The sequence below is a fragment of the Xiphias gladius genome, chromosome 3 (assembly GCF_016859285.1).
Source record: "Xiphias gladius isolate SHS-SW01 ecotype Sanya breed wild chromosome 3, ASM1685928v1, whole genome shotgun sequence".
In the NCBI taxonomy this organism is placed as follows: Eukaryota; Metazoa; Chordata; class Actinopteri; order Istiophoriformes; family Xiphiidae; genus Xiphias; species Xiphias gladius.
The window spans coordinates 544,621-563,114 of NC_053402.1; the positions used below are offsets into that span (position 1 = coordinate 544,621).

At 41.8% G+C, this 18,494-nt stretch overlaps 2 protein-coding genes across 8 annotated transcripts; both read left to right on the top strand.

Annotated features, from left to right (window-relative positions):
- Positions 1-1,632: 1,632 nt before the first annotated feature.
- Positions 1,633-7,697, top strand: LOC120783281. Of its 3 annotated transcripts, none has more exons than XM_040116176.1 (5): positions 1,633-1,732; positions 2,288-2,374; positions 2,746-2,940; positions 4,403-4,537; positions 5,702-7,697. In XM_040116176.1, exons 2-5 carry the CDS (start codon positions 2,309-2,311, stop codon positions 5,957-5,959), a joined length of 654 nt encoding a protein of 217 aa, XP_039972110.1. In that variant the 5' UTR covers positions 1,633-1,732; positions 2,288-2,308; the 3' UTR covers positions 5,960-7,697. The 3 variants fall into 3 exon arrangements, with proteins under 3 accessions (XP_039972110.1, XP_039972094.1, XP_039972101.1); XM_040116160.1 differs by having other exon boundaries at positions 1,638-1,732; positions 2,216-2,374; XM_040116167.1 differs by having other exon boundaries at positions 1,645-1,732; positions 2,144-2,374.
- Positions 7,695-17,627, top strand: LOC120783252 (NACHT, LRR and PYD domains-containing protein 3-like). 5 transcript variants are annotated; one of them, XM_040116140.1, is made up of 11 exons: positions 7,695-8,371; positions 8,914-8,993; positions 9,822-10,127; positions 10,224-10,319; positions 10,879-12,748; positions 12,852-13,025; positions 13,406-13,579; positions 14,883-15,056; positions 15,524-15,697; positions 15,854-15,900; positions 16,046-17,627. In XM_040116140.1, the coding sequence occupies exons 3-11, from the start codon at positions 9,824-9,826 to the stop codon at positions 16,597-16,599; spliced, it is 3,567 nt and encodes a 1,188-aa protein (XP_039972074.1). In that variant the 5' UTR covers positions 7,695-8,371; positions 8,914-8,993; positions 9,822-9,823; the 3' UTR covers positions 16,600-17,627. The 5 variants fall into 5 exon arrangements, with proteins under 5 accessions (XP_039972074.1, XP_039972051.1, XP_039972083.1 ...); XM_040116117.1 differs by having other exon boundaries at positions 7,695-8,993; XM_040116149.1 differs by having other exon boundaries at positions 7,695-8,993; positions 10,227-10,319.
- Positions 17,628-18,494: the final 867 nt, after the last annotated feature.

An 18,494-nucleotide genomic window follows, 5' to 3' on the forward strand; every position in this document is an offset into this window, starting at 1 on the left:
GCAATTCTGTCCTGTGATCTCTGGTAATCAAATAGTTATCTCATTTTAGTTTTAGTTTGAGATTTTGGGAAATAGGCTTAATTGCTTTTTTACTAAGAGTTAGATGAGAAGACTGATACCTGTTAGCTTAGCTTAGAAGAACGGGCGGAAAGGGGGAAACAACCAATATACAATATACTTGGATTTATGGAGGGTTATGGGTCGGTCTATTTCTGCAGCGAATCCAGGAAGGTTTCCGGCCAAGAAATAGTCTGGCACATGATCCCTGTAAAACTCTAGCCTGTTGTCTTTATATTTTGTTTTTTTGTACAGATTTCAAAAAACAACATATTATTGTCGTTATTTAGTGAGCTTTAAAGGTGCTGGTAGGTGGGTTTTGTTACCTGTGGACAGAGTCAGTCTAGCCGTTTCCCCATGTTTACAGTCTTAATGCTAAGCTAAGCTAACAGGCTGGTGGTAGCTGTGCATTTACTGTATTTATCAGCAAGACAGAAGGGAGCAATCTCCCAAATGTCAAGCTATTGTTTTAAAATATTAGATCAAGGAAAGGCTTGTGTTCAACTAATGTGCGAGAACAGCAACAATGTAGAAACAATCTCTTCAGTCAGTCCTTTTTTTTTTAAACAATAATATCAGTAGTTGGTTCGACGACTTCAAATACAACGATGAGGTGAGAGAAGGAAACACGTGTGTCATGGATGACCTGGTCTCCTTCTCTGCCTGGTTCTGTTCGTCAACTAGTAACAATGTTTAAACTAGTGCCTCTCTATCAGTATCACTAAGGAAACATAAAACATCGCTGTAAAACAGCTGTATGCTCGTTCATCTGCCACGCTGCTGAGCTGGAGCAGGGAAACTGCAGAGAGATTCATACAGTACAATTTCCATCGCACACTGGGGACGTTGACATCTTCTTTGTTTAATAATCGTCGTGCGTGATAACACATCAGGGATCATATCATCAAACAGCTACCGAAAAGAGAGGCATACCGGATACAGACTTCAAACACTGTAGAATCTAATGCTTTAAATGAAGTTTCCGGACTTGAATGCGTTTTTATGTTGAAATGACGTGTCTTCTATTCTCTATACCTACAGGTAACTTGTCCTTGTACAGTTGAGGCAATGGAGCGTAGGCTATCAAGAGCCACAAGAATCTTTAAAAGCACACACCTGTTGAAGACCATGTAATGAGCGAGCCTGAGGAAGCTGCGAGGTAAAATGCGCTGTTTGCTTGACTATTAGTAAATGAAGACGATGTAAAGATCCCTGGTGTGCGCTGGAATTTCTACTGTATGAAAACAGAAGCAAGAGGGAAAATAAACAAATATTTAGACATTTCAGTAACCTCAGTGTCAATGATAGAAACCTAATGGACTGCGTGTAATTTTTCTCTAAACATAACTTAGAAGCAGATCATTGCCATCGGAGTTTTTCTATATTCTGTAGAAGAGTGTGCCATGTACTATATGAAAGGGCCTTTCCGAGCAGTTTGTTTGCCGTGCGCGCGCGTGTCTTCAACCTGCATGACTTTGTACCCAGGGACTGAAGGTTGAGGACACACTATTGATTTTCTGCTGAATTGTCAGCAGCAGCAACTCTGCAGTGGTTTTTCATTTTCACGTCACTCTCAAGTGTGCGTGCAGCCGTTTACAGTCAGTCTGGACGCTGAGATGGGAACAAACTGCAGTACTTCTCCAAAGATTGTAGACTGTCTTTATGAAATCGCTGGGTAAGTGAGGAGGCAGCAATTTAAACAGCAATTTTTCTTGCCTCAAAATGTTGCTCCATTATAGAGCAGCTTGCACTGGTTGAGCGAAAGTCAGCTATGTTGTTGCCTCATTGTACTAGTACAGACACGGTTAAAAGGCTTCAGGAATGAACAACATCTTCGTGGTGAGATAAGACTCACTACTAAGCAGGGGATTTTATACTGGAAACTGGACATCTGTCCCTGGCGGTGTCTTTAAATATGTTTTTTTTTTTATGTGAGTTGGATGAACTGAACCTATAAAGATGTAATGTCATAGCTCTCAGGTGAAAACCTAACCTTGACATAACCCCAGTTTTGGGGCATGAGTAACGTGTGGTGTTTAAACTGATCCAAAAAAGGAAGAGCACTCTGGCCAAAATTGTTTGACAGGCAGCTGAGCGATAATATAAGTTCGGAAAATTCCACCACATCAGTCCGACCCAGAATGCCGTAACTCTCCAGCCATGCAGGCCTGGTTCCTGATGCCTCACTGGATGGCTCCCTGACCCCTCTGCTGTCCCTGAACTCCTCCAGTACTCCACCCTGCAGAGAGGAATGACCAGGCCGCAGAGGTTTGCCTTCGACCATGACCTCCGCACCCTCTTTGGCGGAAACACCACGGTAAGAGAATGCATCGTGATGGTGTTAGGTTTACCATTACTACTGTCTATTCACTATCCAAGACAATGAAGATGGTCTTGTCCGGGAGAAACAAAAGTTATACACGGATTCCACTTACCACGTGATACCTTGGCCATCATGGGATTTAGAGAGGGTTTATTCCCGACGCCAAAAGCCAGAGAATTTGACGATGAGCGTTCTGGAGAGAGGAAGGTTGGCAGTATAGGCCTGTTGTATTGTCTCAAATGTATGATATGTAAATATTTCAAAAACGAATTTGTCTAAAGGGTTTTGATAATCCTTAAAATTAATAATACTCAACATGATTAAGTATAATTTTCTGTGTGTGTGTGTGTCTGTTGATATCGTAGGTGAGTTACGGGGGTGTGGGTGTGGTTGCCCTGGCCCTCTCAGTTCTGTTTGAGTTACTAGCCCGTCACCAGAACACATGGTTGGGCTCAAGGAGCCCTGAGACTCGACCTCCACCTCCAGACCCCATACGCAGGATGTTTGGGGCTAATGCAGGGTCGGACATCAGCTCCATTGCCAGCGAGTTCCTCAAACAGGTGGATAGGAATTGTATTATTAAAGGTTCAAGTCCACTCTTGAGTATGAATTATATATTTAAAATGAAAAAATCTCCCATATTTGGTTTAAGATTTTTCCCACTTTTTCTTTTTCAACAAAATATTGCATACAATATGCATGGAAGTCATGCAGTAGGGCAGTGGTTTAACTACCTCCACTGTTTATCCATTGTTTGAAGGTAATTATTTCAGCTGTTTAAAAATTGCCGTTTTTTCCATCAATCTAAACTCAGTAATCCATGATGACAAAGTGAAAACATGTTTTTAGAAACTTTTGCAAATTCATTCAAAAGGAAAAACCTGAAATATCACATTGACATAAGTATTCAGACCCTTTACTCAGTACCTTGTAGAAGCCCCTTTGGCAGCAGGTACAGCCTCCAGTCTTCTTGGTTTAGTCTCTAGAAGCTTCGCTCACCTGGATTTGGACAGTTTATCTCATTCTTCCTGGCAGTTCCTTGTCAGATGGGATGGGAAGCATCTGTTAACTGCCATCTTCGGGTCTCTTTACAGATATTGGGGGGCTTAAGTCTGGGCTCTGGTTGAGTCACTCAAGGACAGAGACTTGTCCCGAAGCCACTCCAGGGTTGTATTGGCCGTATGCTTCGGGTCACTGTGGTGCTGAAACGGATCGACCGTGCTTCACCGTAGGGATGGATATCGGCCAGGTGATGAGCACTGTTCATCACCTGGTGTTCACCAGACGTGGTGTTTGGAGTTCTGCTCAGAGGGTTCAGTTTTTGTCTCATTAGACCAGAGAATGTTTTTCCTGGTGCTGCTGAGATGTCGTCCCTCTGGCAGGTTCTCCCATCTCCGTAGAGCTCTGTTTGAGGGACCGTTGGGTTCTTGGCCACCTTCCTGACCAAGGCCCTTCCTGCCCAGTTACTGAGTTTGGCCAGACGGCCAACTCTAGGAAGAGTCCTGGTGGTTCCAAACTTCTTCCATTTCACAGTTATTGAGAATTATGGAGGCCCCTGTGCTCCTGGGAACACCCACAGCCTTAAAAATAATTTTATTTGTTGATTTTTTTGAATTAGAAAAATGTCTAAAACACGTTTTCACTTTGTCATTGTGGGTAGTTGAGATTGCTGGGCAAAAGTAGTAATTTTATCCGCTTCAATTTTATTAATTAACACAATAAAATGTGCAAAATTAAAAGGAATCACAGTTTATATATGATATGTACACACATAATTTTTATTTTAAATTCAAATTAGTTGAGATACTCCACAGTCACTCCACATACTCCCTGGCAACTGCAGAGGTACCCCCTGCGATACAAATGATGTATGCTAGGACATAATTTATGGCCATTTGCAGCCATATGTCTCAATCTGGCTCTCATCACATCATTTTTACAGTATTTTGCAATTAAGTAGAGTCCGAAGATATAATAATAATAGTAATAATAATACATTCCAAACATCCTCTAACATGGCAGATTCCTGGTGCAGCTAATGACCAAGACAAGATGGCAGCACTGTTGGAGAGTTACGAGAGCAAGCTGCAGTCGAGGCTGGTGGAGTTGTATGGGAGGATGGTGTCTCCGGAGAGGACTGCTCTCAGCTCTGCTGGGGTTGGCTTCGTCTGTGATACAAAGCCGCTACACAATCACAAATAATATTAACAATGGTCCTCATACAGCTGTTGTTACTGCTTCTTTTACAGCTACTGTCATTGCTTTTACTCTTGGTATGACTACTAACAGTATATGGCTGGATGTCAGTAATTCATAGCTTTTGGCCCATTAATCCTGGGATAATTCATCAGTTAATCTAGAGTTTTAACCCTGTGTTTGCTGGTCCTGGTCTGCTGTATGGCCCAAATTTTAACACAAAAAAAATCCAGTATAATATATTTAATCCTTCAACATATGGTTAAAAAGTGTAAGGGTCGAAGTTAGATATATGTCCAGTTCCTGCGCTGGAGGCGTCTGACCAACTCATCAGCTGGAGAAGTCTTAAGTCTGCACTACCTGCATCGTGTTGAGCCTCTGCTCAAGACCTACAGAGAATACTTGCTCAGAAAGGTACTGCTCTCCTCTTTTATAACAGACATTTCCAACCTGATATAGACAGGGAGAAAAGAATGATTCTATTATGACCTTTACTGCGCAGAGAAGAGAAACAGGTTTTCTTTTCTCTGCGCAGTAAAGGTCATAACACTTGCAGAATCACTCCCTCAAAATATTAATTTCCACAAAATGACCAGCAGAGGTCATCATGCTTCTGTTTACAGGAGCAGTGGTAAAATGAGGCCACGACTTATCCAAGTGAACACTGTAGAGAGAGGAAGTAGAGCTGTAGTACGACTCATAAGTGTTAACCTGATACACCAGTGTCATCATATGTTGACTCGCACTGTTAACTCTGGTCTTCTGAAACCCATTGATTTAAATTAGGTTGACAAAATATGTGGATGACCTCTCAGTATAGCACAATGCAGTTCAACAGCGACAAACTAAATCCTCCAAAATGATCATACAGTTGAATCAGCACCTCTTTTTAAAAAAAAGAAAAAACCTAACACTATGACCTTGGTGATGGGAGGGGTTATTGCAGGGCTGCATCCGTTTAAGATCTCTGTACTGAATGAACTCACAGCTGAATATGTGTTTCACTTAAGATGTGTTTAAAAGTCTGCAGAATATTTCAGGATATGACTTTAAGCATTTTAACGTTTGATCCTGGAATCATATAAAACAAGAGCATCAACCCATGAGCCCTCCCTCTGCCACCAGGTCAATGTGTTTCCAGCCTTGAGCCCTGACTACAGGGGACTGCTGATAGTGGAGCCGCTGAGAAACGTGAGCCATGGGGTTCACCATCAAGCCTGCGAGCGCAGAGCCATCCAGCGGGCTCTGGTGGAGCGCTTCCTGTCAGACCAGAACCTACAGGGGGCAAAGCAGTTCTTCCAGAGCTCCCACAAGCGGCACGATGATCTGATGGCACAGCAAGGACACTTTCAGTTGAGCATGTTTAAAGAAAGAAAGAAATGATAACTGGTTACTTGTAGATTAACTTACCAGCTAATGTCACCCGTGTTTGATGCTGGTGGTTTCTTTTTTTAACCCTCTCCCAAAGCTCATTAAACAGTGTATTTATCTGCTCTAACATAAAGCTTCAAATGTTGGCATGGACAGGTGCCTAGCTTACTACCCACAGTGGTAACCTACTCCAGCATTACTTCCAAGGTAAAGGGCACATTAAAAGAGCCCCATTCTCCACTGGAACATCCACCGCGTAATATTTTCCCAATGTGAGGAAGACTGTCCTGGATGCTACGATATCAGAGTGTAGTGCAGCACTAGCTGCTCTGTTTTATTGAATTTGTATTCAAGTATCCCAGGCCGAGGTTGTTAGCCGAGTTGGCGTCACATTCACCAGACATCCTAATCTTCTTTTCTTTTGCAAAGTTACGATTGGGACATACTTGTTTGGGATATAAACAATAAAGCATGAATCAACCCTTTCTTGCTTTCCCAGGTATGTAAGCCTAGCGGCTAAACAGGGTTATGTTGGGTGAGAGCTCTATTTTACGCTTTCCACGCATAATACTAGGACTAGCTAGCCCCGTCTGCAATACAAGAACAATAGTATGCATAGAATCATGTGTAGAATCACCAGTATGATTAAAACCACTTAAAAGGTTTGGTGACACTGCCCCGAAATAAGGTTTAAAAGCCCCCCCCCCCAAACAGGTTATACTTCTACTACGCATGCGGAAGGCTTCGTTTGAGTCAGTGCAACAGCGCGAATGGCTTGATTTGTTTCCTGTTCAGCTGTTATAAAGCAGATGACCGGCTGGAAATGAGAAGTCAGCCTTCGATTAGTGTCTGGATCGAGGATCAAAAAGTTACTAAAAACTGTCACAGATATGACTGTGAACGGGTACGCCACGTGGGAACAGAAAGCTCGACAGGTGTAGCTGCAGTCACCGAGGGAGGTGGGGCTTAGATTACTGTCAATTCAGCCCGTGTTGGGTGCCTACACTTTGGTTGTCTGTTTGAATAATCTTACGCTTGCAAGTATCTTTCCATCTCACCTTTTCTGTATCTTCTGTATCTGTGGCTGAACTCTGCTGTGGGGAACTGGTTCTCCCACAGATCATCAGCACGTCGCGCCGTGCAGCTGCTGAGCTGGGGTTTAACGTTTAGTGCTCTTATGCCGCGGCCGGAGGCGCCTGTCCATCCCATTCTCATCATTGGGATATCTCACCGATGCCTTGAGGGAATTTATTCAAATTTGGAACAAACGTTCACTCGGATTCAAGGATGAACTGATTAGATTTTGGTGGTCAAAGGTCAAAGGTCAAGGTCACTGTGACATCACAATGTTCTGCAAAAAGACTTTCCTGGCCAGTATTCAAAGCCACAACTCAGGAACAGGAAGGGAGACTGTGACCATAATTCACATTTGGTCGGATACCGAAAGTGGGGCCACTGGTCCCGGTTTGCCCACCTCGAAACTGTTGTAGATTGTTGTGTGGCTCTTCTGTGCTGCTGGGTTGAAGATGTGTGTGAAGTAGCCATGTTTTGGAATTTGTAGCTTTTGACTGGTTGGCAGGTAATTCTAGTTTGACTTTAATACTGAAGTTATAAGAATGTGACCGCAGCATTAAAGTTTGTCCACTTCACCGGGTAAGCCTTCTATCTTTTCCTGAAATAGTAGGTTCTTTTGAAGGAAAGGACATGTCAGTAGCTGACAAATGCACATTATTACTAGTAAAAAAAAAAAAAAAAAAAAAAGTAGTAAAAGTTATTAGAACAAATAGAGCACAGCCTGTAGGGGTGTATCAAATTAAAAGCAGCACATACTGTAAGTGGTAGCTCTCTGTTTTTATGTACAGTATCCCTAATGTACTATCCAGCACAAGATTTGTTCGAAAGTGCAACACTGTCCCATTCACGGCCCCATTCAAAATGTTAGAAAATATTAAAAGTGGTAAGTACACTTTTAAATACCCTTCAGCCAGTGTAAATTGGCAGAAGATGCTGTGGTCAAACTCACACCAAATGGCCTGGTTAACAGGCTGAGGTATGGACTGCCATATACTTGATGTTCCACTTTCTATTGTGAAAACATTTATTAAATTTAAGTAATCAATTATGTGGTTATTGGAAATTTTGCCACAGTCTTTTTTTCCCCACAAACGGCCAGTTTGATTGATAGAAGATGTCCAGCGACAAAAATATCAAAAAGAGACAAAAAGAGTTTTTTTCTTTTTTGTTTTTTTTTCCCCCAGCCTGCCCATTTAAGGAACAACATATTTTTATGGTGCAATGCGGAGTTTTGTTCTTTTTAACAAACCTCCACTGTTGTGACATTAACGGTGTCTGAGAAGAGAACAGTTTTTGTAAGACTGTAATACTGTATTATCAAGTCTTTGGAGAAAACGCTCTGTCTAGAGGGTATGTGTGTTTTTTCACTTTCACTTGAAAAATGTTGTATGTCCTATATTTTTGAAAATCTGCACTCTTAAGTTCTTCAAAAAATAATGACCGATGGTCTATTACAGGACTTTTTCTTGTTGTATATCAGTGTTTTACAATGTCTCATGTCTACACTTGTTATTTGCTGCTGCCCCTTTATGAAAGAGGGGAAAATGGGCTGTGACTGTTAAGATGGGATGAAAACTGAACTTTGAGCAGCAGGACACCGAAAGTAACAGCCGAATGAAAAATGCATCCTAATTGACAGTAATTGGAGGATATTCAACTGGAGAATATTCCTGTTCTCTCACTTCAGTTACAGTGCAAATACAAATATTTAAAATGAAGAGTGAAAAGAGTGTTTGCAGCGTTAATTGGGAGATCCAGCTCCTAATTTGAGATACGACTGCTGAATCCCTACGTTAAAGCTCTAGTTCTGTTGGTGACCCCTAGATCCTGACCTTCCACCGGATGAAGGTAAAGACAAGAATAAATCGGCTATCTCATTATTTTTATTTTAGGTTTCTTAAAGTGACTGATGCTGGCTATTGGTCCCCAGAGTCCACTGTAGGACTTTGACCATGTATGAATTCCTGTTGAGGTACCTAAACTAAATAAAAATATCAAACAAACATGAAATATTAATTGCAGCCGCTTTTGCACAATTTTATAGAAATCTATTGTGTGCAATCCTCATAACTTCTCAATACAGTTCACACTGCATATACTCTGTATCTTAGCCAGAATATACTGTAAGTGTATGATGTTATCTCTGGTGATTATACCGACCTAAAACCATAACCTTATAATCGAAGATGAGGGTGAGTTGGAGTGAGGGTGCCATATGTTGGCTGTTCGCACTAATACATGGTGCAGTTACATTTTAGATCGACTGTAGTTTCGAAAAAGACCGGAGAGTTGAATCACCACCTCTTTCACAATCTTGACAAAAAGTGAATATGTTAGGTTTCATAAAAGCAGGGATAATTTGCCAGATTTCTGTAACCTGCAGACCTGATTTAGATTGTAGGTGTCAGCTATTTTTGAAAAGTAACAGACATTGTGTAACAGCAGGAGCAATGCAATGCTAACATCTTAGTCCTAACACAACATGCTGTGCTAATGTTAGGTCACTCTCTCTACTTACTGGCAGCACAGTGCAGCAAAAAAAGGAACAAAAGGAACTCAAACTGTGCATTAATGTTACTGAGGAAATGTGGAAATTAGGAAGTATATGAAGTGTGTTTTCTATACAGTATAGCAGTCACCTTCTATAATATGTCTGATAAAGTCATTTTTCTGGCCATAAATATCTAAAACTCTTCCATTCATGAGATGGAATAAGATTCATCATTTATCTGGAATCCTCAGAATGGAGAGTGAATAATTGTCTTTTAGGAATAAAAAAACCAAAATCTCATTTTGCCAGTCATGATGACTTCGCTTAAGGAGACGCTGTGGGTAACTCTGGAGGATTTGAGGGAGGAGGAATTCAAGCAGGCGAAATGGCTCCTCCAGCAGGTGGACATCATGCACACAATCATCCCACATCTTGAAGCCTGCCCAGCTATCCCCGTGACCAAGCTGGAGAGGGCAGACAGGCAAGACACCGTTGCTCAAATGGTGCAGATCTATGGCCCTCCTGGAGCCCTGGAGGTGACCAGGAAGGTTTTAATGAAGATCAACAGAAACGACCTCTTGCAGCGATTACCGAACACCATCCTGGCATCAGAAGGTACACTGTGGGACAGGATGTGCAATAACTGTTAACTGGCTGACTTGTGGTGAAGCCCCCGTAACATTCCTCTCTCTTTCTCTCTCTCTGTTGCAGCAGAGGTTAGTGATGCGGGGACTAGTTCAGAAAACAGACACGCTTCTTCGCAGGCTACGCCTCCTCACCTTGTCACAACAAACAGTCAGATTGGGGGTAAAGCCTTTGTTTGATGAACTCGTGCTGCCATGTCAGTTGTCCTGTTGTCACTGTCCAATTACTGCATCTGTTAAAAAGATCGAGGATTTATATCTGTTTGTTTTATGTGATTAGAGGTAAGGCCAGCTCTCATTTTTGTGTCGATTCATGCGCAATTGGCATGTACCTCGGAAGGAAGCGAATGTTCAGGTTGTTGGTGCGTTGAGGCTGTGTCTGAGACAGAACTGTCAGTTCCTAGTCATTCTCCTGCATGTCTCCTAACGAAGCTTCGCTATTTGATTTTGGCGAAGGCATGTAGAAGACATGCATAGGATCGCCTCGGGATATCTGAGGCCCTGGTCTGATCACACCTGAAACCAGGATTCTCCGGTTTCATTTTTTAATTTTTCTGTGAAACAAAGATTGTAAAAAAAACCAAACAAAACTATATGATCTATGCACAAAAGTGGGTAGAGTTCATTTTGCATCATAAGGTTTGTCATTGCTGAAATTGTCTGAATCTTAATAAAATGATCCACCGTCTGCTCTGTCTCTCGTGTTACTTTGTAATATGCAGATTTGATGGTGCCAGTACCAAAGCCTCTACAATCAATCACATCATACCAACAAATTCTCCAGTCTAATCTTCAGAACCGGTTTATGTGTATACAAGAAGGACTGTTAGATATGGAGGACAAAAAACTTCTGGGTGATATCTATACAGAGCTCTACATCACAGATGGAGGCGACATGCAAATTAACAGGCAACATGAGGTCAGGCAGATCGAGATGGCCTCAAGAAAGCCGGCTAGAACAGCAATACCAGTCAAACCAAGCGATCTCTTCAAACACCCCTCTGGGAAATACAGACCCATAAGGACAGTGTTGACCAATGGGATTGCAGGAATTGGGAAAACATTCCTTGTGCACAAGGTCGTCCTCGACTGGGCTGAAGGAAGGTCCAATCAGGATGTGCATCTCATATTCCCCTTCACCTTCCGCCAGCTGAATTTACTGAAGGGAAAAAGGTTTCATCTTGCCAAACTCATTCACAAATGTATCAGGGAAACCAAAGACATCAGTGAGGAGGCTCTTAGTTACATTTTCACAGTGTTACAGATGTCAGGAAACACCAACTACGACAAGAGTAAATTTAAACTTCTGTTTGTGATGGATGGACTAGACGAGAACCGTCTTCAACTAGACTTCACTGCTAAACACAGAAAGACAATTGATGTGACAAAGTCAACTAGGATAGAAGAACTACTGATGAACCTAATTAAGGGGACTCTGCTTCCCTCTTCGCGTCTCTGGATAACCACACGACCTGCAGCAGCCAATCAGATCTCTGTGGAGTTTGTTGACATAGTATCCGAGGTGAGAGGGTTCACTGACCCACAAAAGGAGGAGTATTTCACCAGGAGATTCAGTCATGATGAGCATGCTGGCAGAATCATCTCCCACATCAAGGCGTCACGAAGCCTCCACATCATGTGCCACATCCCAGTCTTCTGCTGGATCACTGCTACAGTTCTGGAGGATGTGTTGAAAACCAGTAAGAGAGTAGAGCTGCCCAAGACCCTGACTGAGATGTACACAGAATTCCTGGCTTTTCAGATGAGACAGACAAAAGAGAAGTATGGCACAAAAAAGAGCATCCACTACATTCAGTCACTTGCAAAACTGGCTTTCTACCAGCTGGAGAAAGGAAACATAATCTTCTATGAGGTAGACCTAAAAAATAGTGGAATTGATTTCAATGAAGCTTCTGTGTACTCCGGAGTGTTCACACAGATCTTTAAAAAGGAGTGCTGGAGGAAGAAGGACAAGGACAAGGGCAGAATGTTCAGTTTTGTACATCTGAGCATTCAGGAGTTTCTGGCCGCTTTTTATGTGGAGCTGTCGCTCATTAACAGCAGAAAGAATGTGATGGCTAAATCCCAACCAACTTCCAAAAGTCTGGGGAGGCTTTTCTGCAAATCCTCTGCAACAGAGGTCCATAGGATTGCTATTGACAAGGCCTTAGAGAGTCCAGAGGGACACCTGGACTTGTTTCTCCGTTTCCTATTGGGCCTCTCATTGCAGACTAATAAAGATCTTCTGGCAGACCTATTTAAACAGAAAAGAATGGGCTCACACAGCAATCAGGAGACAGTTCAGTACATCAAAAAGAAGATCAAGGAGAATCCATCTCCAGAGAGAAGCATCAACCTGTTTCACTGTCTGAATGAGCTAAATGACCACTCTCTAGTGGAGGAGATTGAAGAGTACTTGAAATCCGGAAGTATCGCTAAAACATGTCTCTCTCCTGCTCAGTGGTCAGCTCTGGTCTTCATCTTACTGTCATCAGAAAAAGAGCATGATGTGTTTGACCTGAAGAAATACTCTGCCTCAGAGGAGGGTCTTCTGAGGCTGCTGCCAGTATTTCAAGCCTCCGTTACATACCTGTAGGTGGATGTATTACAGAAATAATATCTAGTGTTGTATTTTTGGGTAAGAATAGGATTCTTTTTTTCAAAAATCTTGTCTTCCTCTATCAATCATCATCAGGCTGAGTGGCTGTGATCTGTCAGAGAGAAGCTTTAAAGCTCTGGTGTCAGTTCTCACCTCTGAACAATCTAATCTGAGAGAGCTGGACCTGAGTAGCAACAACCCCGATGATTCAGGAGTGACACTGCTCTCTGCTGGATTGGAGAATCCACACTGTAGACTGGAATCGCTCAGGTCAGCTCTCTTTATTTAACTCTGGTTAAAAAAAGATGTTATTACTGACTTTCCCTCTTTTTATCATGTCTGTTTACTGCCTTTGTCTCTGTTGTGACAATATATATTCAACCTGTAAATAGAGCCGTATGCGGCAGCAGGTTAAAGCCAGCATTGTTCTATATTTTTCTTATTGTCAACCATTCCCATGGAAACACCAAGACTAAGAACGTGCTTTACTCTGCAGTACATGATTGAGAATGTTCAAGAGGTCATTAATTAATAATTATTGATTTCATCATCCACAGCGATAAAACCAAGGTAACATCGAATCTTGAATTTGGCAAATAAACCTAAAGCAGGCCTCTAAAAACATATATATTTGTTATCACCTTCTTCAGGTTGAGTGACTGTAACCTCTCAGAAAGGAGCTGTGAAGATCTGTCCTCAGTTCTCAGCTCCGGGTCCTCTAATCTGCGAAAACTGGACCTGAGTAACAACAACTTGCAGGATTCAGGTGTGAAGCTGCTCTGTGCTGGACTCGAGAGTCTGCACTGTACACTGGAATCTCTAAGGTCAGAATTCAATGCTGTGAGCACCATGGACAAGGACTGTCACTTTCCAAAAAAAAAAAAGAAGTTCAAATGAATTCAAACTAATACACAATTTGCTCTAATGAACTTGAACACCACTTACCCTAGATTTACACTACGTTGTAGAACAAATGTAGTTTCGTTCATTCGATGTGCCGGTGCTGCCTTATTGTCCGCTGCCTGTTACTGTACAGAATTGGCATTTAAATTGTCAGCAAACAACCTTTCCTTTATCCCAAGGTTTTTCATCTACGGTAACTTCTCAGATGGTCTCATGATTAACGCTGGCTCGCTAGCTTTATCTATCTTGTGTTAGCAAATAGCCCAGTAACTGATAGGGCAACAGATGAGTATGACTATGCATTTTATGAATGCCTCTGTTGAAGTATAAGGTATGATCTGTGCTTATACATTGAGAATTTTGAATTTAAACTCATTTGAGATTTGCTGATTTTTTTTCACTTTGGAACAGCTGTTTAAATTTTTATTGAAAAGTGAAACCACAATCACATTCACCCCCATTGTATTGTGGTGGTAGCACAATGAATAGACAGATATGTCAGGTTCAAACAACCTAAAACAGATATAAACACAATAATGAGGCAGGACACAGAGTGGTGAGGTTTTATACTTGCAAGGAGAACGGACAGAGAGTGCTCAGTTACAGTCTCCAACCCGCTCTCAGTTCTCAGCCGTCTACCTCGCTCTTTTATTTCCATAGGGTGGTTCGTTGTCACATAATCATATGTCAGCATAGTTGCACAATCTCGTCTTAGAAGCAGGGTGCTTCCTGCTTGTCTCAGAGACAGAACAATCTGTTTTGTCTTGATTAGGGAAGTAGCTGCTTCGCAGCTGCAGATACTCCCGAGCGCATAGCCTTCAAGAGTGCAGACAACAACAGATAATGATTGCTTACAGTTACTTGAGCAAAGCGTAGGATAACTTATGTACATTTTTCTAACAAGATATTTTAAGATCTGGACAAATACAACAACAACAAAAAAAGCTGTTTATGGGCACATTAGATTTCTTTTTCCTTTTTGGTCAAATGGCCCTTTAATATCGTAACCCCAGAAAGATTCAATCAGCATTCATGCTGCTACACTCAATGAGAAACAACACCACAGAAAAGTATAAAAACATTTAAATCTGTATATGTATGTATATGCTATCACTATTAATAATAGTATTCACAACTAACAAAAACCCCACCATAAAATACAACACAAATACTGAGGACAGCATGTAGAGGAAAACATTGTCATCTAACTCTGTGTTCTTTAAGGCTGAATTTGTGCAAGCTGTCATGGATGAGCTGTGAAGCACTGGCCTCAGTTCTCAGCTCTCAGACATCTTGTGTGAAACAGCTGGACCTGGGTAACAATGACCTGCAGGACTCAGGAGTAAAGCTGCTCTCTGCTGGCCTGGAGAGTCCACAATGTACACTGGAAACACTCAGGTTGGACTTCCTGCTTCTTAAATGGCGAAAAATTTGTGGTAAAAACGGGCAAAAACCAATTCACAACCGTGTGTGTGTGTGTGTGTGTGTGTGTGTGTGTGTGTGTGTGTGTGTGTGTGTGTGTGTGTGTGTGTGTATGTCTTTCTCTGGCTGCGCACACAAATTTTGATTCGAAAACCATTACTGTGAGGACATTTGGGAAAGTGAGGACATTTTGTCCGGTCCTCACACTTTCAAAGGGCTGTTTGAGGGTTCAGACCTGGTTTTAGGGTTCAGGTTAGAATCAGGTTATGGTTAGGGTTAGGGTTAGGTTGGGGTTAGGCATGTAGTTGTAATGGTTAAGGTTAAGGTAAGGGTCTAGGGAATGCATTGCTTGTCCTCACAACTGTGTGTGTGTGTGTGTGTGTGTGTGTGTGTGTGTGTGTGTGTGTGTGTGTGTGTGTGTGTGTGTGTGTGTGTGTGTGTAGCTTGTCAGGTTGCCAGGTCACAGAGGAAGGCTGTGCTTCTCTGGCCTCAGCTCTGAGCTCCAACCCCTCCCATCTGAGGGAGCTGGACCTGAGCTACAATCATCCAGGAGACTCAGGAGTGAAGCTGCTGTCTGCTGGACTGGAGGATCCACTGTGGAGACTGGACACTCTCAGGTAAGGAAAGCAAACAGTTGGGAAAGCTGACAGATCAAACGCATTGTTCCTGTCATGGTTTCACGTTGAGGAATCTCATTTAAAAATGTTAAATGATTTATGGAAAATCTCTCAAAGGAAAAGTAATAAGTTGTTTAAATCCTGATCTTTTTCAAGGGTTGCCCCTGGTGGAATGCGTTGGTTGAGATCTGGTCTGAAGAAGTGTAAGTGTCTGTTTATTTGCACAAAATAAATTTAAACAGAAAGTTCATGAATGTGACATATAGTATGTTCATTCAAATCCCAGGCTGTGTGGACACAGCCTGGAAAGTAAATGTGTCTGAAACAGCTGCTTGTTCTTTCCATAAGATGCCTGTGAACTCACACTGGATCCAAACACGGCACACAGAGACCTCATCCTGTTTGAGGAGAACAGAAAAGTGACACGGGGGAGGGAGGAGCAGCCATATCCAAATCACCCTGAGAGATTTTTGGGCTGGTTTCAGTTGCTGTGCAGAAAGGGTCTAACCGGTCGCTGTTACTGGGAAGTGGAGTGGGATGGACGGATTTGGGTTGCAGTGACTTACAGAGGAATCAGCAGGAGTGGAGAAGATGTTTACTGCTGTCTTGGGTGGAATGAAAAATCCTGGTGTCTGGAGTGCACTGACGATGGGTACTATACCTGGCATAATAAAACCGTAACAGACATATGGGTCCACCCCCTTGATACTACCAGAGTAGCAGTGTATCTGGACTGGCCTTCTGGCACTCTGTCCTTCTACAGAGTCTCCTCTGACACACTGACTCACCTCCACACCTTCTACGCCAAATTCACTGAACCCCTCTACCCTGGGTTCTGGATTGGGTTAAACTGCTCCATGACTCTGTGTCCGATGGAGGAGGAAGAGCCGTCTCCTGTGTGAAGAAGCATACTGCTGACTGAAGACAGCTGCTGAAAGGAATAGTTGTGGTATAACGTACTTCTAAAAAATGCACTTATTTTCTTTCTTGCCAAGAGTTAGATGAGAAGATAGATACCACACTCATGTCTGTATGCTAAATATAAGGCTATGACTAGCAGCCAGTTAGCTTAGCTTAGCACAAAGACTGGAAACAGCTTTGCTGGCTATGTGTGTTTCGGGGTTATGTGTCGGACTACCTTATTGGCCTGAATATAAAACACCCCTCATAATAAGACGACCCCTCTTCCTTTTCAAAGATAGGAAACATACAACATATTATTCCAAGAAGGGGATCCTTGAAGCCTTTTATTTCCTCCAAAACATGTTACACAAGTTAGAAATTCAAAGGTTACAATTAGTTATCTAAACGCTTTAAGGGCTGACTACCCCTAACAGACTATACTATACTATACTAATATACCATAAACACTTGTTAGCTTGACAGCATTAAAGCTACAAAACATCCCATGATGCAACACTCTCTATAGGAGCCATTACTATTGCCATTCAAAAATAATATCTGCTGTTGCGAATATGTAAATTTCTGGTCCTGGCTGGAATCAAACTGGACACGCTGTAGGTAGACTTTATTTAAAAGTTATTCATTTGAGGGCATAAATGTGCATGAAATAAAAAAACATTGCAAACACAATTCTGCTAGCAAATTATTCTTAATAAACTGTACAATAAGTCTCAGTTTCACTAACTTTTTCTTGTGTTTTTTGACTCAGTAAAGTTAAAAGATAGGTTCATATTTTTTCAAGTCTATCTTAAGACAGTACTCACATGACCGTATGTACATTAAAGAATTATTGGTCACTGTAATCATTCCCTCTGTCCACACTGGCTACCATAAGATCCCTCATGCAATTCCAATGTAATCCCCAGTTCTCGTTCTGCGCAAAAAAAAATTCCTTCTCAGGTTCAACTGAAGTTAATATGAGGCTTTAGCAGTCTCCGACAAATCAAGCGTGTATCCTCTGAAGTTACAGTCATTTTACTTTGAAATTCCCCCTGTGTTTCTTCATAGACTCTGTTTCCTTGCTGAGCTGCAGTGACAGATGGTGACACAAACAAGGAATTTAGTACTAAAGAAACTGTCAGTTTGGAAGACACCCACTTTAACCTGAAAAAAATAACCTGAAAATATGAAAAAATAGAGTTAAATATAAAACTTACAAGATTTCATTAAGGCATCAAAAGTAAGACGTAACATCTAAAGTGTATGAGTGTATCAAAACCTGTGTAAAAAAAAAGAAAAAACCCACCACACTATCTATACAGCAGAAAAAGACAAGGCACACACATTTAATCGGCTGACCTTAAAAGTTTCTGTGATTCTCCAGAAGTTCCTGCTTTTTGTGGGTGTGTGTTGTTGTTTTTTGTTTTTGTCAGTCTGCCAACTTTCAGGCCTGCGCTTCACCTGTGGTGTAGCAAAAAAATCTGGTCTCCGTGCATGCCCAGTGTGAACGGGCTCCCTTACCCTTTTAATTTGATTTCGCCTAATGACAGTCAGGTTGGATTCTCTTGGTTGTCTCCAACGAACTGCTTATGAATTCTAAAATAAATCTTTATGAGGGGAAAAAATATGTTTTTTGGAATTCACCCGAGGCCTCAGGTAACATGAAGATGGTGAAAGGTGCGGACAAAACCCACGAATGGTCTGGTTTCTGGTTTACAAGTTAGACTGGTTTTTATGTCATTCAGTTTGACATTTTGAGGATGTGACAGCAGTGAAAACAAACACCAAGGACTACAGCCCAATGGTGAAATGTTTCTTTGATGGGATCTGGTCGGATTTTGAGGTATGTCAAATTCTACATTAAGATGTAGTACTGCACTGTACTGTGTATATA

Bases quoted from the DNA above. Each gene is read 5' to 3' on its own strand.
- LOC120783252 (XM_040116117.1), top strand. From the start codon at position 9,824: ATGATGACTTCGCTTAAGGAGACGCTGTGGGTAACTCTGGAGGATTTG. The intron at 15,698-15,853 runs GTAAGGAAAGCA...ATCTTTTTCAAG, and splicing joins TGGAGACTGGACACTCTCAG to GGTTGCCCCTGGTGGAATGC. The intron at 15,901-16,045 runs GTAAGTGTCTGT...TCTTTCCATAAG, and splicing joins GAGATCTGGTCTGAAGAAGT to ATGCCTGTGAACTCACACTG.
- LOC120783281 (XM_040116176.1), top strand. From the start codon at position 2,309: ATGACCAGGCCGCAGAGGTTTGCCTTCGACCATGACCTCCGCACCCTC. The intron at 2,375-2,745 runs GTAAGAGAATGC...TTGATATCGTAG, and splicing joins TCTTTGGCGGAAACACCACG to GTGAGTTACGGGGGTGTGGG. The intron at 4,538-5,701 runs GTTGGCTTCGTC...CTCTGCCACCAG, and splicing joins CTGCTCTCAGCTCTGCTGGG to GTCAATGTGTTTCCAGCCTT.